Source organism: Lycium ferocissimum, chromosome 2, assembly GCF_029784015.1.
Source record: "Lycium ferocissimum isolate CSIRO_LF1 chromosome 2, AGI_CSIRO_Lferr_CH_V1, whole genome shotgun sequence".
Lineage (NCBI taxonomy): Eukaryota > Viridiplantae > Streptophyta > Magnoliopsida > Solanales > Solanaceae > Lycium > Lycium ferocissimum.
Genome location: NC_081343.1, coordinates 48,515,807 through 48,531,546, shown reverse-complemented (window position 1 = coordinate 48,531,546; position 15,740 = coordinate 48,515,807). Strand labels below are relative to the sequence as shown.

General features: G+C 40.4%; 2 protein-coding genes across 9 annotated transcripts in view; both read right to left on the bottom strand.

The window, feature by feature from the left end:
* The window catches only part of LOC132041757 (uncharacterized), a 19,964-nt gene extending 4,614 nt beyond the window's left edge, over nucleotides 1–15,350 (bottom strand). For 2 of the 8 annotated variants that reach the window (XM_059432449.1, XM_059432478.1), the window contains exons 1-11: nucleotides 15,116–15,349; nucleotides 14,808–14,905; nucleotides 14,317–14,429; nucleotides 14,001–14,227; nucleotides 13,512–13,551; nucleotides 13,329–13,431; nucleotides 9,102–9,134; nucleotides 8,659–9,023; nucleotides 8,373–8,453; nucleotides 7,536–7,932; nucleotides 6,833–6,989 (exon numbers count right to left, since the gene is read on the bottom strand). In XM_059432449.1, coding sequence (XP_059288432.1) covers nucleotides 8,869–9,023; nucleotides 9,102–9,134; nucleotides 13,329–13,431; nucleotides 13,512–13,551; nucleotides 14,001–14,227; nucleotides 14,317–14,429; nucleotides 14,808–14,905; nucleotides 15,116–15,141 — 795 coding nt within the window. In that variant the 5' untranslated portion in view covers nucleotides 15,142–15,349 and the 3' untranslated portion in view covers nucleotides 6,833–6,989; nucleotides 7,536–7,932; nucleotides 8,373–8,453; nucleotides 8,659–8,868. Of the gene's footprint in view, nucleotides 1–6,832; nucleotides 6,990–7,535; nucleotides 7,933–8,316; nucleotides 8,454–8,658; nucleotides 9,135–12,476; nucleotides 12,804–13,328; nucleotides 13,432–13,511; nucleotides 13,552–14,000; nucleotides 14,228–14,316; nucleotides 14,430–14,807; nucleotides 14,906–15,115 lie in introns of those variants that run through there. The other 6 variants (XM_059432452.1, XM_059432460.1, XM_059432471.1 and 3 more) reach the window with 6 other exon arrangements.
* LOC132041865 (transcriptional corepressor LEUNIG_HOMOLOG-like) overlaps nucleotides 1–15,740 on the bottom strand; it is a 67,761-nt gene that overhangs the window by 20,612 nt on the left and 31,409 nt on the right. The gene's annotated exons all lie outside the window — the stretch shown is intronic.

Below are 15,740 nucleotides of genomic sequence, written 5' to 3'. Positions count from 1 at the left end.
ATGGTGATTTCTTCACCCAATTCCCATTCTATTACTTCTAGGTGATTCTACAATCTCCAATTAGGTGTAATCAACATCATTGTTCATCACCCCGCGCCAGATACGTAATCCCAGATCAACAAATCCAAAACTACAGCATAATTCATATAATTTCCTTTATCGAGCCCATTTTGTTATTCTCCCAAGAATTCATCAATTCTCAACTATAAATGATTTGAGAGTAGGAATATTACCTTTTATGAGCATCCACCACGAAATCAACACCCCAGTTTGATTTGTAGCTTAGAAACAGCCGGCAAGAACATGCTACACTTTTGTCCACTTCACGAGCCTTGGGATTCGGGGCCTTCAACAGTTTGATTCTCTACTTTCTCTCTCTAATTCTCCTCTCTCTCCCTTTCTCTCTCTAAAATCTGAAAATATGGAGGAAATGGGGCTGCTAGGGTTAACATTTCCCTTAAATACCAAGGGAAATGGGTTTGACCCAACGAAATGGGTTGGGACCTTTTCACAATGTCTTAAAACGTCCATATCTCCCTATCCCGATGCATCACCTATGATCCCACGACCTATGGTTGGAAAGATATTTCAATTATCTACTGACTTTAGGATCTTTGAGTTTTCCCAAATTCCCAATTTATGATAAAGGGTTATAGCCTCCGAGAGTAATTGACTTGAAAGCATTATATACGGACAAATCACGGTCCAGCATTACGGTCCCGTAACACAAGGTACGGGCCGTAACTTTGTACCGTACCTTGGTGAAAATTTCAGTGAGCTTACGGAAATTTTTTGGGACGTTACGGTCCACTGTTACGGCCCGTAACACGAGTTGATCCGTAACGTCACCGTTACGCCAGGCCGTTTTCCAGCGAACATGCTTCAGTAAAATGGGCATAACTTTTTGCACAGATGTCCGTTTTGACCCCCGTAAGATACCATTGGAAAGCTATTTCAAGAATCTACAATTTTCATCAAGGAAGTTTTCTCAAATTCCCAACGGATTTTCTGAAAAATTTACTGGAAAAGCTGACGATATCTCCAACTTAGCCGATTCTATAGGATTTCAAGTGCCTTACTCTTAGCCATGTTGAGGCTGATCATATCTCCTTGCTCCGATCTCTGATTGGCTTGGTCTTTATATCGTTAGAAAAGGTATTTCCACATACCTCTACAGGAATTCATTGAGGGTAATTTCCCAAATTCCAAACCGATTAAGGAGTTGCATGCCCCGAAATGAGCTGTGTCAACCCGTTTTAGCATAAGCGTTCAAACCTTCGGTGTTTCCACTAGAACTCTAATGATATGAGCTTAAACTCAGTTCCAAGATGCGGGGTGTTACAACATTGATTTAGGCAAATCCCACATCGGTTAATGTTATTTAGTATGACCGATTATGATGCGTTCGGTATGAGTATGTATGATTTGTGTGTCGGATATAAGTACTTGAGTAATTGGGTCATTACGACTTCACTTTCGGTATTTCCTATTTCGGTTGAGACCTCGTTTGATGTATGCGATGCTTTACATGCTCAGTACATATTTAAATGCCGACCACTTTCTTCGGGGCCGCGCGTTTCGTACCACGCGGTACCCGTGGATGAGTAGGTGATGTTAATTGAAGAAGATGCTCCAGGCGGATTGGCGAGCTCCACTTCCTCCGGAGTGTGCCGGTCCCGTGCGTGTATAGTATACGAGACGTTAGTAGAGACTTTGCGGAACGAGTGTCGAGTGTATGATATGTCGGAATACATTTTTGTAAGCGGCTATGTAAGCGGTGTGTTTGTATGCGTTATGCTACGATGTGTTAGGCAAGCGGCTATAAGCCGAAATGCTTTGTTGCGCCTTATATCACGGTTTTTTAAATACGATTGCGATTTTATTTGGTTTGAAAGAAAAAAAAAAAAACGAAAGGCATGTTTGTTTACGGAAAATTTTCATTACGTGCGTATGTTATGTTTTGTGGGCCCGGTATGGTTATAGTGTTACGATAGTCGGCGGGTTCGCTCGGCCACTGATGAGGGTGGGTTCCCGGTCCCATCATACCCTATGAAATTGAGGGTGTGACGGTAAGCCCCCAAACTCTTCCTCGAACGGCTGTGGTGAATGTGGAGTTTGTGGTTGTTGGCTTGTGGCTAGCTCAAATGGTGTCCGACTTTGTGGACTCGCTCCGTTGCGGGGTTATAGGAGAACCGGGCTGGGTCTAAGAGCCTTACTTGAATCACCGATGTGCGCTCACGTAATGCCTCAAAATAGCACTCGATAAAGCATTGACCCGTTCGTTTGTCCATCCGTTTGCGGGTGGAAACTAGTGGAAAAGTGCGGCTCCGTGCCAAGTATATCGAACAACTCCCTCCCGAAGTTCCCCGGTGAAGCGAGGTCTCGATCATCGATGATATGCCTTGGTAAGCCCCAATATTTCACCACGTTCTTGAAGAATAGTTTGGCGGCTTCCTTAGCGGTACATCTGGTGAAGCGGGCATGAAAGTGGCATCTTCGAAATCTATCCACGACCGCCATGATAGTTCCGCAACCGTCGGACTTCGGTAGACAAGTGATAAGTCCATAGTCACGCTCTCCCCGCCGGACGCTCCACTATTGGTAGTGGCTCCAAAGTCCTCGGTGCCTTTGCTCAACCTTGTCTTGTTGGCACACAAGACAAGTCTGCATATAACACTCTATGTCCTCGCGCGTGCGCGACGAATAATAGACCGACTCGACCAAGGCTCTGGTGCGGCGTTGACTTTGGGGTGACCGCCCCATAAGGTGTCGTGGCTCTCTTCATAATATGTCGCCCTAACATCTCCAAACTTCGGCACGTATACTCTCCGACTGTGGTGAGCAATATCCGTCTTCCCCAAAAGTCGCCTCGTCTTCCCCACAGGGTGGCTAACTCCATAGTTGCTTAGGGTGGATCATGTTGCATACCTTTCTTTATAGCCTCTCGGATATCCCAACTTGCTGAAGTAATGGTAGCAAGCTCGGCCTTTCCACTCAAGGCATCGGCTACAACGTTACCCTTACCCGGCTTATACTCCAACACATAGTCGAACTCAGCTAAGAAATCTTGCCACCTTGCTTTGTTTGGTGTGAGCTTCTTACGAAAGTAGCTAGTGGCCACATTGTCGATCTTGACCACGAACTTCGACCCCAGCAAATAATGTCTCCATGTGCGAAGACAATGCACAATGGCAGTCATCTCCTTCTCTTGCACCGTGTAACGCCGCTCCGTATCGTTCAACTTGCGGCTCTCGAACGCTATGGGATGCCTATCTTGCATCGGGACACCCCGATGGCAAATTCGAAGCATGTCGTACGCACCCTCGAACATTTTGCTAAAGTCGGGCGGCGGTAGAACGGCTCCCTCTTGTCACGGGCGCATGCAAGGTCTTCAAACGCCTTTTGGCGATGCTCGTCCATCCCCATGATTTTGTTCTTCTTTAACAACTCGGTCGGGGTCTTTGCCCTTGCCCGAATAGCCATTGATAAAACGTCGGTAGTAGTTAACAAGGCCGAGGAAGGATTTCAACTCGGTTACCTTTGTAGGTGCCTCCCACTCTTGGATAGCCCGTACCTTAGCCTCATCCATGCGTAGCTCGCCATTGCTAATGACATGGCCCAAGAAGTGCACTTTGGATTGTGCAAACTCGCACTTTTCCCTCTTAATGTATAGCTCGTTCTCTCGTAAGACTTGGAAAACCTTTCGTAAGTGTTCCACGTGCTCCCCCAAGGTGTTCTTTGTAGATGACTATATCATCCAAGTAGACTACCACGAACCGATCCGAGTAGGGATGAAAGATCTCGTTCATGAGAGTGCAAAATGTAGCGGAGTGCGTTGGTTAAGCGAAGGGCATCACCAACCACTCGAAGGCTCCGTACCTTGTCACACCAAGGCGTTTTGGTTCGTCCCTTTTACGCAATCCGAACCTGGTAGTAACCCTTGCGAAGATCCACCTTGGTAAATTACTTGGCTTGTCCAAGTCTATCAAATAAGTCGGCAATGAGCGGGATCGAGTACTTGTTCTTTACTGTGACCTTATTAAGTGCCCGATAATCTATACACAGGCGCAATGATCCATCCTTTTTCTTTTGAAACAACACCGGTGCACCAAAGGGTGCCTTCGATGGGCGAATGTGGCCGGCATCTAGTAGCTCCTTTAGTTGTTTCCTAAGGCTCCTCCAACTCGCGGTGCCATAAGGGGCGAATGCGGGTGGCTTGGCTCCGCTCCAACTCAATCTTACGATCCACCTCACCTCTAGGAGGCAAGCGCTTAGGTAGCTCATCGGGCATGACATCCTTGTTTTCCTCGAGCAACTTCTCTATGCAAGGCGGCAGTGTCTCCCAGGGCCCCTTGTATTCTTCCAAACTTGCAATGGTTGCCATGAATGTTGGCTCCTCTTTCTTAAGACCTTTGATTAGCCGCATGGGGCGAAAGTTGTGTTTGGCCCCTTGTATGCGGCATGGTCACCGTAGGCACCATGCAAGCTCCTTCTCGCTCCAAGACCAAGAGGCGTTTGAGGTAGGGGTCGATCATCGCATGGCAATGCCTAAAGAATTCTTGCCCCAGAACAATGTCAAAGATATCCATATTAGTGGCGGTAAAATTTGTCGTACCTTTCCAGTCGCCCAATTTGACACTAACGCCATTAGCTACACCACGAGCATTTTTTGGCTTAGCATTCACAGTCTTGACGAGGGCGTTAATTGGAGCAAGCTTCAACTCTAGTCTCTTGCCGAAGCCTCGGTCACAAAATTGTGAGTCGCTCCACCGTCCACTAATGCACGAGCGAGCTTGTTGTTTATGGTGAGATCCACGTATTGATTTTATTCTCGTCGGGTTGGATAGGTTGCTTCTTGACAGCGCCACATATGCTTATCATACCTAACTGTGCGGTGCCTGAACCCTCTCCTTGCGTCTGCTCCTTTCGTTCACGGACCATTGCATTAAGGCTGCTTCGGGGCAATTTCCGAGCCGTGTGGTCCTCCACATATGTAGCATCCCTTCTTCTCGATCTGCGCTTTCTTCTCGACATAGCCCTGACGACCACTTGACTTTTTGCCGTCGAACTTGTTGGAATTTTGAGTCCTGGAGTAGTGTTGTTGAGAGTCCTTGTTCTTACCACGGTCTCCCCCACCTTTGGCATTGCCACCCCTTGACTCATTACCTTTGCCTTTGTCATGCTTGAAATCCATCAAAGACTCGGCCTCCACTATGGCTTGGTCTATATCCCTGACTTGCCGGCGTTGCAACTCTTGCTTAGCCCAGTTCTGCAACCCGTCCATGAAGTGAAATAACAAGTCATCGCTCGTGAGGTTGGGAATTTGAAGCATAAGGGTGGTGAACTCCTTGACATAGTCGCGAATGCTCCCTGTCTGCTTCAACTCTCTAAGTTTGCACCTTGCCTCGTACAAGACATTATTTGGGAAGAAGCGTCGCTTGAACTCATTCTTGAACTCGATCCCGCGTGTTAATTGTGCATAGACCTCTGTCGACGTCGGCGACCTTCTTCTCCACCATAGCATGGCAGGTCTCTCGTTAGTACAACACGGCGGTGTTGATCTTGGCCTCATTATCCCTCACTTTGCCATGCCTGAAATAGTTCTCCAAGTGCCAAAGAAAGTTCTCCACCTCTTGTGCATCACGAACCCCTTTGAACACTGGTGGCTTGGGAGCCTCGATCTTAGCTTCCCTCGTCACAACAACATTGTTGGCTGCCTCGGTCACGCCAACATTGACCTGCTCTTCGAGTGCCACTATCTTTGCCTTCATGGCATCGATAGTACTCAACGCCTCCATGAGTCTGCACTCTAAGGGCGCCGATGGTTTGCTTTACCTCAATCTCGGCTGCGTACGTGCCCTTCCAAGTCATTTCGGATGCTTTCAATCTCTTCAAGAGTATGCCCCAAGAACGCTAAGAGTGCCCTCCACCTTGCCCAAACGTTGGCCAAATATGTCGATGGCGTCCATCCCCACGTTAACCTTCATAACCCACTCTTTACCGAGCGAGACGTCCTCGGACAGGACCTCCACGTCATCCTCGCTCGCCTCAGTGGTAGATGGTTCTTGGGATGTAAGCCCTTCATTTGGCACAACCTCTGGCAGCACCTCGTGGCTCTTGTTGGCGGCATTCCTCTTTTTGTTATGACTCTTCTTGCCAGCAGCATCCTGGATGACGTTGGCTTGGGTTTTAGCAGCGTTGATTTCTCCGTCGTTTGACATTCCCTTAGTCGTAACCTTCTCTCTGATACCACGTTGTCACGTCCTTAGTCTTGACTAAGCGCACGTGCGACACTTGACAACTTGCTTACGTTCTTGCATGACTTGCTCACGATCTTCGTGCCAAGTCAACCTGGTTTACTACACTCAAGATCGCTAAGGGAATAGTAATTGAGAAAGACAAGAGAAATTTGCTAGAAGGAAGCTTTTTATTATAGAAGACTTGATTGATTTTGTTTGATGGTTTTTTACAAATGTATGCCCTATTTATTTACTACTCACCTAGGGGCTAATGGATAAATAATAATTGTTACACAAGTCCCTCTATATTTACAAGTAGTCCCCTCTCTAGAATTCTCTACATGCTTAGAATATTCTAAGGCTTCTCAAGAAAAGTCTTCCTAAATATTTTATAAGAATCTAAGTCTCTCTCAAGAAAACTCTCCATGGCTCTAGAATCTTCCCACAAATGCTAGCATCTTTGCCATGTAAGCATCCACATGTCTAAAATATGTGCTTATGTGGCAAGATGACTTGGAAGGTCATCACACTTCGTATGTCAAATAGAGATAACTCTTTATCAACAGCTTAAAAAAGGAAGGAAATAGAGAGACCAAGCTTAAGAATGAGTTTGCAATCACCCCCACTGATATCCCACAGTCTAATCTCATCATTGCTATCACAAGAACTGATGAGACCCACTTTTGGATGAAAATCTATTGACATCACTTGCTCATAATGCCCGACGAGGTTTTGGAAAGGGTTGCTTGGCTGGATTATGACAAAATGGTGACATACGTATAGATCATGGTTGTAATAGACTCAAGAGATAAGAGATTGTCATTTATGAAAAATCCTGATAATCAGAAGAAAAGAACAAAGATTCTGAAGGTCTACAGACTGCATAAGATGTTTTGGTAACAGCAAGTCCCTCAAATATTGACTCAAATGAAATGTATTATAGACAGCATAACACGATGATGCTGATATTTGATATAATTGCGAATAAATCTTTTGAGCTCCCTCACTACAAATATGAAGAATGTGGCAATAAATGCCACATTGGCAATTGTCTGAGCAGCTAAAAAAAATTATATGATCTGGTCTAAGTACAAGCAAAAGAATCAGGATAATATTAACACTGAAATCAGAAGAAATAATGTGGAGCAAGAACAACGAAATCATAGAACTAGTGAATACATAACCTGGTGATTTGACACTGTGCTGACTGCCATTTCTGAGACAGTACAACATAAAAGAAACGTAACTGAAAGACTCATTCTATCAAGGATCTGCAATAGCAAATAGATGTAGTACCTTGGCTGCATCCCATATCTTCATAGTTCTATCTAAGGAAGCTGTTGCAAACACCGTTGAGTTTGGTCATAGTTCTATCTAAGGAAGCTGTTGCAAACACCGTTGAGTTTGGTCTAAAACGGACATCTGTAACGTGATGAGCATGACCTTGTCCACTATTAACATTGTTATTTCTCAAATCCCAAATCAGAACCTAAACATAGATCGCAGTAACAAGTTCATCAACAGGAGAAGTTGAGATAAGCATATGACCAACTAGAATCCTGTTGAAAATTAATAAGAAAAACCTTCCTGTCGTGTCCAGCAGTAGCCAACAACTCTCCTTGTGAATTAAAGTGGCAACACAGGAGCTTGCTATTTGTTGCGCGAATGTTATGAATCTCTTTAAAAGTGATACCTGCACAGCAATATGAAGTCAATTATGCTTTGAGCCGTAACTAGCAATTTATCCATCAAGGTTAGAGCCTGACAAAGTCAGAAGCTATAGTGTTTAATCTTAAAATCTAGATGTGACACCACATTCTTTTCTTCTTTTTCTTTCGTTTTAAGAAACAGCTATACTGAACAAATGTAAGATCTTGCAGAATTTTTGTTTTAGAATGAAGCAGGGTATAATGCTAATAAAACCAACATGATTGGGTTTTCTTGGTGTAACATTATTCACAGCATTAGACGCATAACCTACCTTATGGAGGATTAACTAATTCTGTCAACTGTCAATTATCTAGATTGCCACCTTTTTAATATTAATTTTCTTAGGAACCGTTACGCTTGTTTTCACCTGCCTTTCTATTCAGCTCTTTTCCTCAATGCATCGATTGAATTACTTGCACTAACCAGACCAGCATCTCCTTGGGGGAAGTAGCTTTTAGTTTTGTCCTTTGCAATAGCAGCGACAGTAGCTATCTCTTTCTCAACCTACGATTCAGGAAAATAAATGAGCAAGAATAAAGTAGATGAAGACCATATGGACATTCCATACACATTCTTCCACCAAGTGACTATAAAGGTGACAGAGACAAGAACAAACTAAGAAGGGGAAGTCCAATCCCCTAAAACGATGATGTCTGTCATAGAAGTAGATGAAGGGCTTTAAGAAGTAGATGCAGAAAAAAGATCTTACAGATTCCTGAGAACTCGATGGCTTTCCAGAACTTCTCATAATTCCTCCCATTGGGGCTATTGTTTGCTGGTGTGCTGGTAAATTCGCTGGGGTTCTTTGATTTGTACCACCAACCATCTGTTCAATGCCAGAAGAAGAAAAAGAGAAGATAAAGGCAGGAAAAAAGATCTCGATCACATCAGTATAGTAGGATAGCCTATATTTTGTCCCTCAATCATTTGATTGCTCGACTATGCAAATACTTTGAATTTTTTGCCTTTTTTTCTTTCTGCTACATGTAGTTGTCAGAAACTGTTCCTTTTGAGTTGGCACCATTACACTGGGATGTACAACTTGATGGCTAATGGCAGGGGAAATTGAGCCAGCTCCCTGGGTTGAATATGAAAGGAATGAACAAGACATAATGGACTATACGTTTCTATTGATGCAAAAGTTTAAGGTACTCGCAATAGATAGTTGGAGATATCCGTTGTTCCCTGCAGGTACGAAAAAAGAAGATCAAAAGGAAATTTATAATTTTAAGAAGAAAGATAAAGAGATCTACAGGTACAATGCAAAAACAAGATCAAAAGGAAATTGAAAATCTAGAAAAGAAAGATAAGGAGATCTAAAAGTACACAAAAATGCCAACAGATCTACGAACCTGATGGAACATTGTACTACATATCAACAACGATTAAGTCTCAATTCTGATCTACTTGGGCGCATCCTACAATCTATCGTTAAAAGTATTTGAAACATCATCTATATGATCACTGCAGGAACTTCTCATTGTGATTATTCTGAAGAGAACATGATTATTTAGCTGAATCTAAGTCTTAAAAATTGTCTGTTTGTATCATACTTCCTTCCATGTTAGTTTGCCTAGTGTCTCTTGCTATACAGAGTATCATCTTCAAAAACCAAAAGATAAAAAGATGTGAAGGGGAAGTGCATTGTATCAAAGTTCTATTTTAAAAACTTTACTGAATGCCTCTGTTGCATACTTTTTTTGGTGGATCTTATTCCTAAGCTGACGTATGTTCATCCTTTTCTTACTTCAGCCTGCAACATCTATCTATACCCAAATGGGGAAGTGTGTCATGTATAATCTTAGTTGTAAAGATTTTACTAAAGGTAATCGCTCAGTAGCCATTGGCTTAATCACTAAGGGAATGGGTGTCAGCGATAGATATCACAGGTGTAGTTCGATCAAGCCGGGCTCAGTTGTTCATCCTTGAGTTAGTATATAATGTTGAGTTCAAACTCAAGCTCAAATATCAGCTTCAAATTGGAGTAGAGATCAATTCGAATATATGTAGACAAGTTCACGCACGACTCAATATAGTAACACGTGAATTAACAACCTTGAACTCGAGTTCAAGCTCAAACTAAACTCACACACACATACACATATAGTTTAATAAACTTATATCTTAGAACCCAATCAGGAAAAAACTTCATATTAATAAATATATAATGATTTTTATTTGCTATAAGTGGATACTAAAGAAAACTCTTAGTACACTTTATACTTATGTCAAATTAATAATCTTCAAGAACATGAGTCGGCCTAAAGGTTACACATGCCTGAATTGTTAAATAAACAAGCTAAGGTTGAGCAAGTTTTGAGTTGTATGTTCGAACAAACGTGTTTCACTTAATATCCCTAATTAGTTGAACAGCTAAGTGTTATCTGATAACTAAGTAACAAGAGCCACCTTAGAGCCATGCAAGCCACATTTATAAATTCTATACTTTAAGATCAGTACATGATCTAATAAGTTCCAACCTACAAACTTCTCCTCCCTATTCCCAAGTCCTCATAACGTTTATCACTTCCTTGAGCTTGCATTCCAGGTTAGGATTCCTAGGAGAAGAAAAAAGCTATTTAGGCACATTCAAGCTTGTTAAAATGTGTGACCATCTCATCTTAAAGCTTAAGTTGCTAGAGAGAGTATACTTTTATTTACTTAATTATCTTCTCAACATACACCCTCACGTGCGGGCCTATTATTTTTTCATGGGCCAAGCACGTGAAAATTCTTTTTGAGACTCGATCCCAAGACCTATGTTAAAGTGTGGGACCATCTCATCTAAAAGCTTAAGTTGTTAGAGGGAGCACAATTTTATTTACATAATTAAATTCTCAACAAAGCTGACGCAGCTACATAGTTCGGTTCGAAAGTGCCTAGAGCGTGGTTAGTAAGACTAAAATATTTGAATGATTACCATATTAAGACCACTAGAGAAAAGTTGAAAGAAAAAACACTTTGAAATGTGAAGAAGTAGATAAGACACCAAATCATTTTAAAAACAATGTGAAGCATTGTTAGCTTACTTCAATTTTACAAGAACAAGAAACTTACTTTACATGTAAAGCAACGAGTTCAAGGTAATTTGAAACAAACTAAAGTAGAAAGTAGGCCACTTTTTTAGAACAGAAGTTGTAGATTGATGGTAGGATAAACGATCTTTTAAGATGAATGAGAAAAGCCCATGAAGCTACGCAGTGAATGCCGAGTTTCAGGATCTTTTAGTTATGAGCAAGGAGTTGATATTTTGAGGACACCTTGTGCTGCATCTAAGTGTCAAATCGCCCATAATGGGATCCCTTATTTTATGACTACCTCGAAAAGGTTGGATTCATGCTAAAGAGCACGATTGGAGACTTGTGAATAAAATTTGTGAGTCACAAGTAATCCAAATGAATATCACAAGGGAGCATAGTGCTATATGAGCGCGATAGAAAAGTTCTTTTATGACCATTTTCTTGAAATACAATCTCGGAAACACTAATCACAATAATATCACTTGAAAATTCATTATCTCTTTATTGATCCAATACAATGGTTGTCGCAAGATTTGTAGGAGAAGACGCAATTACCTTTTCAATACAGAATAACTTTATATTTAAGCCTTTATTGGCTGAGCAAATTTATTCAGACTTGTATAAGAGGAAAATACAAAAGGTTTCCGCTTTAGTATGTACTCCATTAATATTTCACACTTTTTAAAATGGTTAAAAGGGAAAGAGAAGGAATTCCTAACAGGACATTTATATATGTATTTCTCCACAGTGACAACCAGTAGAGTCGTACACGCACTTTGAACTTCTAATTGGACCTTGGTGAAATCAGAAGGACCTTGATTAAAAAATCTCACAAACGAGAACTTTGACATAAGTTACCTTGACTTGAAAATACTTTGAGAAAAAATGTAGCACTTGATCAAGGTTAAGGACGAAGACTTTTAGACACTTTATGATGGCTTCAAACTGAGCTTCATTATCTGAGCTGGTTTGGAAGAGATATCAGCTACCTGACATGATATTATGAAGAACTGATTTTATGGTAGGAGTTTCCTTTTGGATTGGTTGTAGCTAAACGACATAAAAATCAGGTCCTAGGTTGAGAAGTCTCAGGAGGTAACAGGTACACTGTGAAATTAGTCAACGTGTGCACACGCTGACCCTGACACCACGGTTATTTCAAAAAAAGAGTTGAGAAGTTTTCAGCAGTTCTTAAACCATTCTTGTTGCTCTATATATGAGATATCATGAGACCGCACCAAGCTTCCCATTTAGGTGCTTCCGTTTTCTCTCTGCTGATAAGGTTTTGTTGGTTCCACCAATGTACCATTGCTTTACGGGTAAAAGCTAGATACACAAGACCACATCTAAATGGTTGTGGTACGCTTTGACCTAAGCACTGCAATAATATTTTGTCCTTTTTCCACCAATCGCAAAAGCAAACAACTTCTTGAGTAATTCTCCTCCTTATCAAAAGAAGCGCTTTTTCTCCCAAATCTCTATTTGATTCAGAAAATAGCAACAAGTATTTAATAATTTGGGAGAAAGCAATCACTATCATTGGATACTCCTTTAATACCTTTTGAAATGTTTGTATCAGAAGTTATTCAACACAATACACTCAGGGGGTACTCATGGATAAAGCTGGTATTACAAGAGCATCAAAGGCTCACTCAGTATTATAACAGATTATTCATGCCTCTTCAACATTTTCAAGAATATAGGTGATCCCTCTCTCTTCGCACGACTTTATTTCCCAAATATAGTAACTAACTAGGTAGCAGCTTTCTCAAAATATCAACATCTTTATTTGGATGGAGAGTTTGATGCATTCAAGAGCAGTTGGTTGAAGAGCCTGATAACAAGAGCAGCACAGCATCTGTTATTAGTTTCCTACTAAAACATAGGAAAAATTAAATTGTCCTCGAGGGACTGATAGCTAACAAGTAGATCAACAAAACCTAGTTAATGTTTTCATATATCAGCAAAAATTGAACATTCTTAATCTGATTACATGTGCATCTTTCAACAATGCAATTTTTCTTTTCAAGTCGAAAATGACCAAGTGATGAGTTATATATACTGGGATGCTGATCATATTCCCTTTAAGCTCGAGAATGAAATGGAGCCCAGAAATACTATTTTGATGTTTATGGTAAGCATAAACAATATGCCAAAATAAAAGGGATTTATAATCTGCTACACATTAAAAGTGAGTCAGTCTCCCTCAATATATGCACATTTATCCTTCTAATGGATTGTTTATGCTAAAAGTAATAGCAGATTATCTTAATGTTCAAACATCCAACGTTACCAATGCAAAAGACAAAAACTTATACAAACTAAATGCAAAATATTTAAAGCTAAATTACAAACAAACCCGCATCAGAAAGTTCTGGTGAAGCAGGCAAAGCGGTTGCAGGGGCATGGATATTTGGTTCCATTTGCGTAGGACCTCCCAAGTTAATGGCATGCCTGTCATCCTGGAAAGAAAAAACTTATCAATTATTTTCAACTAATTATTTATTAAAAAGCTTGCAAATGTGGGGAAATGTAAACTTACTCTTGCATTCCACTCTGGAGGAACAATTGGCATTTGATAGCTGAAGGACATGAACATACAACATACAGAATTAGAAGATTCTGATACGCAAACTCAACAACCAAAGTAATGGTTTCAGATACAAAACATGCTTTGATTATCAAGATAATGTGAAAAATTTATCTCATATTACAGGCCAAGCAATTGGTTCTAGTTACTAGACTAAAGAGCATGTCTTAAAACCCAAGTTTTGCAAGAACGTCTTGGCATCTCATGTATCAGAAGGTCAATGGCAATACACAGACCGAATAAGAACGAGATTTTGGCCAATCTTCTTTTGTTGCCTCAGCCGCTTAAGAAAATGATAGCAGACCAATTAAGGAGAACAATATCCACACCGCGTCAAGCGGTCAACCTTTATCCTCATTGAACTGACTAGGCAGACATTGTAAAATAGATCCAAATGTGGCAAAAATAAACAGTTTAGCAATAAACATAACATGCTATTACCCAGCATTGCTAGCAAATGGAAGCATGCCATCCATTTCATTCATCTCAAGAGACTGTAAGATTGGTGGCATGTCTCTTGACATCAAATCTGAAATCCTAGCGTCGTCCATAAGATCAGGACCGCTGGATTCCATCACAGGTGACGGCATCACATTAGAGATGTTTAACCCTGTATGATCAGAAGCAAAGGATTGATTAGCCACAATGTCTTCCAGAGTCTGTGCAACCTGAGAATTTAGAAATCAAGCATTTAGTTAGCAATTATGTCATATCAGTTAAATATGAACAAGGCATAGAAAAGGTCCATAAGTAACACCTTATCAAAGGATTCAGCAGCGAATACAGGGTCATCAGGGAACCTAGAGCTGTATGCTTCATAAAATTTACCCCACAACTCTTGTAGAAATGCTTCATGAGGAAAATTGATAGCTGAAACGAACCACAAAATCAAAACCATTACTCCAAAGCTCGATATCACATTATCATATCACTTCAACTCCATTAAATATATCTCTCTAAGAATAGTAAAGGACGGTTAATCCAGTAAAAACATCCAACATTAGGTAACTACAATGTACCACATCAATCAAAGAGAATGACTCAACCTATTAACTAAATTTCAAGAACAACATGATCAGCAATCCACCATTTGGTCATATCCAATAATTACCAAACTAATTAAGCATAAGAATTTTACGACCCTTTCAGGTAAACAAAAATCATTACTAAAACACATATCTTAACCATTACAGGACCAGCTTTTAGCCACTAATTAAAAGAATAGATTCATTAAAACGAGTTACTTACCAAAAGGATTTTGGTTAGCAGGAACTCCGGGGGAGAATGCCTCACGAATCTGATGGTAACCTCTTTTAGACATGTAATCGAGAATGGCAAGTTCAAGTCTGGAAAAAAACACAAACAAATAAACAGAAAAGCATGATTAAAAACAGTCAAACAGAGGGGGGAAATCACATACAACCAAAATCAAAAGAAACGTAGACAAGCACATATTATCATGTGTATCAATCATTAAAAATGTTAGTATAAAATAACACTGAAGCCGAGTAGCTTTCGCTATAAAATAACTGGCGATCTAACACGTAAAAACTTACAAGCGTTGAGCCTTCAAACTGGCCATGATCACCAAAAGCAAAGCCTTAATTAACCACAGAAAAGAGAAAGGAAAGAAGATTTGAGCAAGAAAAGAATCTCAAGAACCAAAATCCCACTTGGATTACACAAAGAAGAATGCAGAGAAAGTGAGAGTAGAATTGAGAATGAGGTGGTGGAAATGAAAGATGGAAATGTAAAGGAAGTATAGTAAGTGACGATACTGCAAAAGTGAAAGAAAATAAAAAGGAAAATTATATATATATATATATATATATATATACACACATTGGATTTAAAGGGAGAAGACCAACTTATTTTTTTTTTTGGCTTATAAGCTGAAAAGCTTTTTTTAAGCTAAGCCAAATGGCCAACTTATTTTTTGGGCTTGTTTTAAGCACAAAATGGCTTTTTATAAATGCATTTGACACCAAAAAAAAAAAAAGCCTAAAAACAAATTTAAGCGAAATGGGCTCTAATTTGTTCTCCCTTTTCATTTTATTTTCTCTCATATTTATTTAATGCGTAACTTATATTATTTTTATTTTTTTTATTACCCTTTTTCTTTCTTTTTGTTATTTCAAGTGAAAAGCCTGTATTTTTTTTAATGTTGTCTCTGGGGTGGGG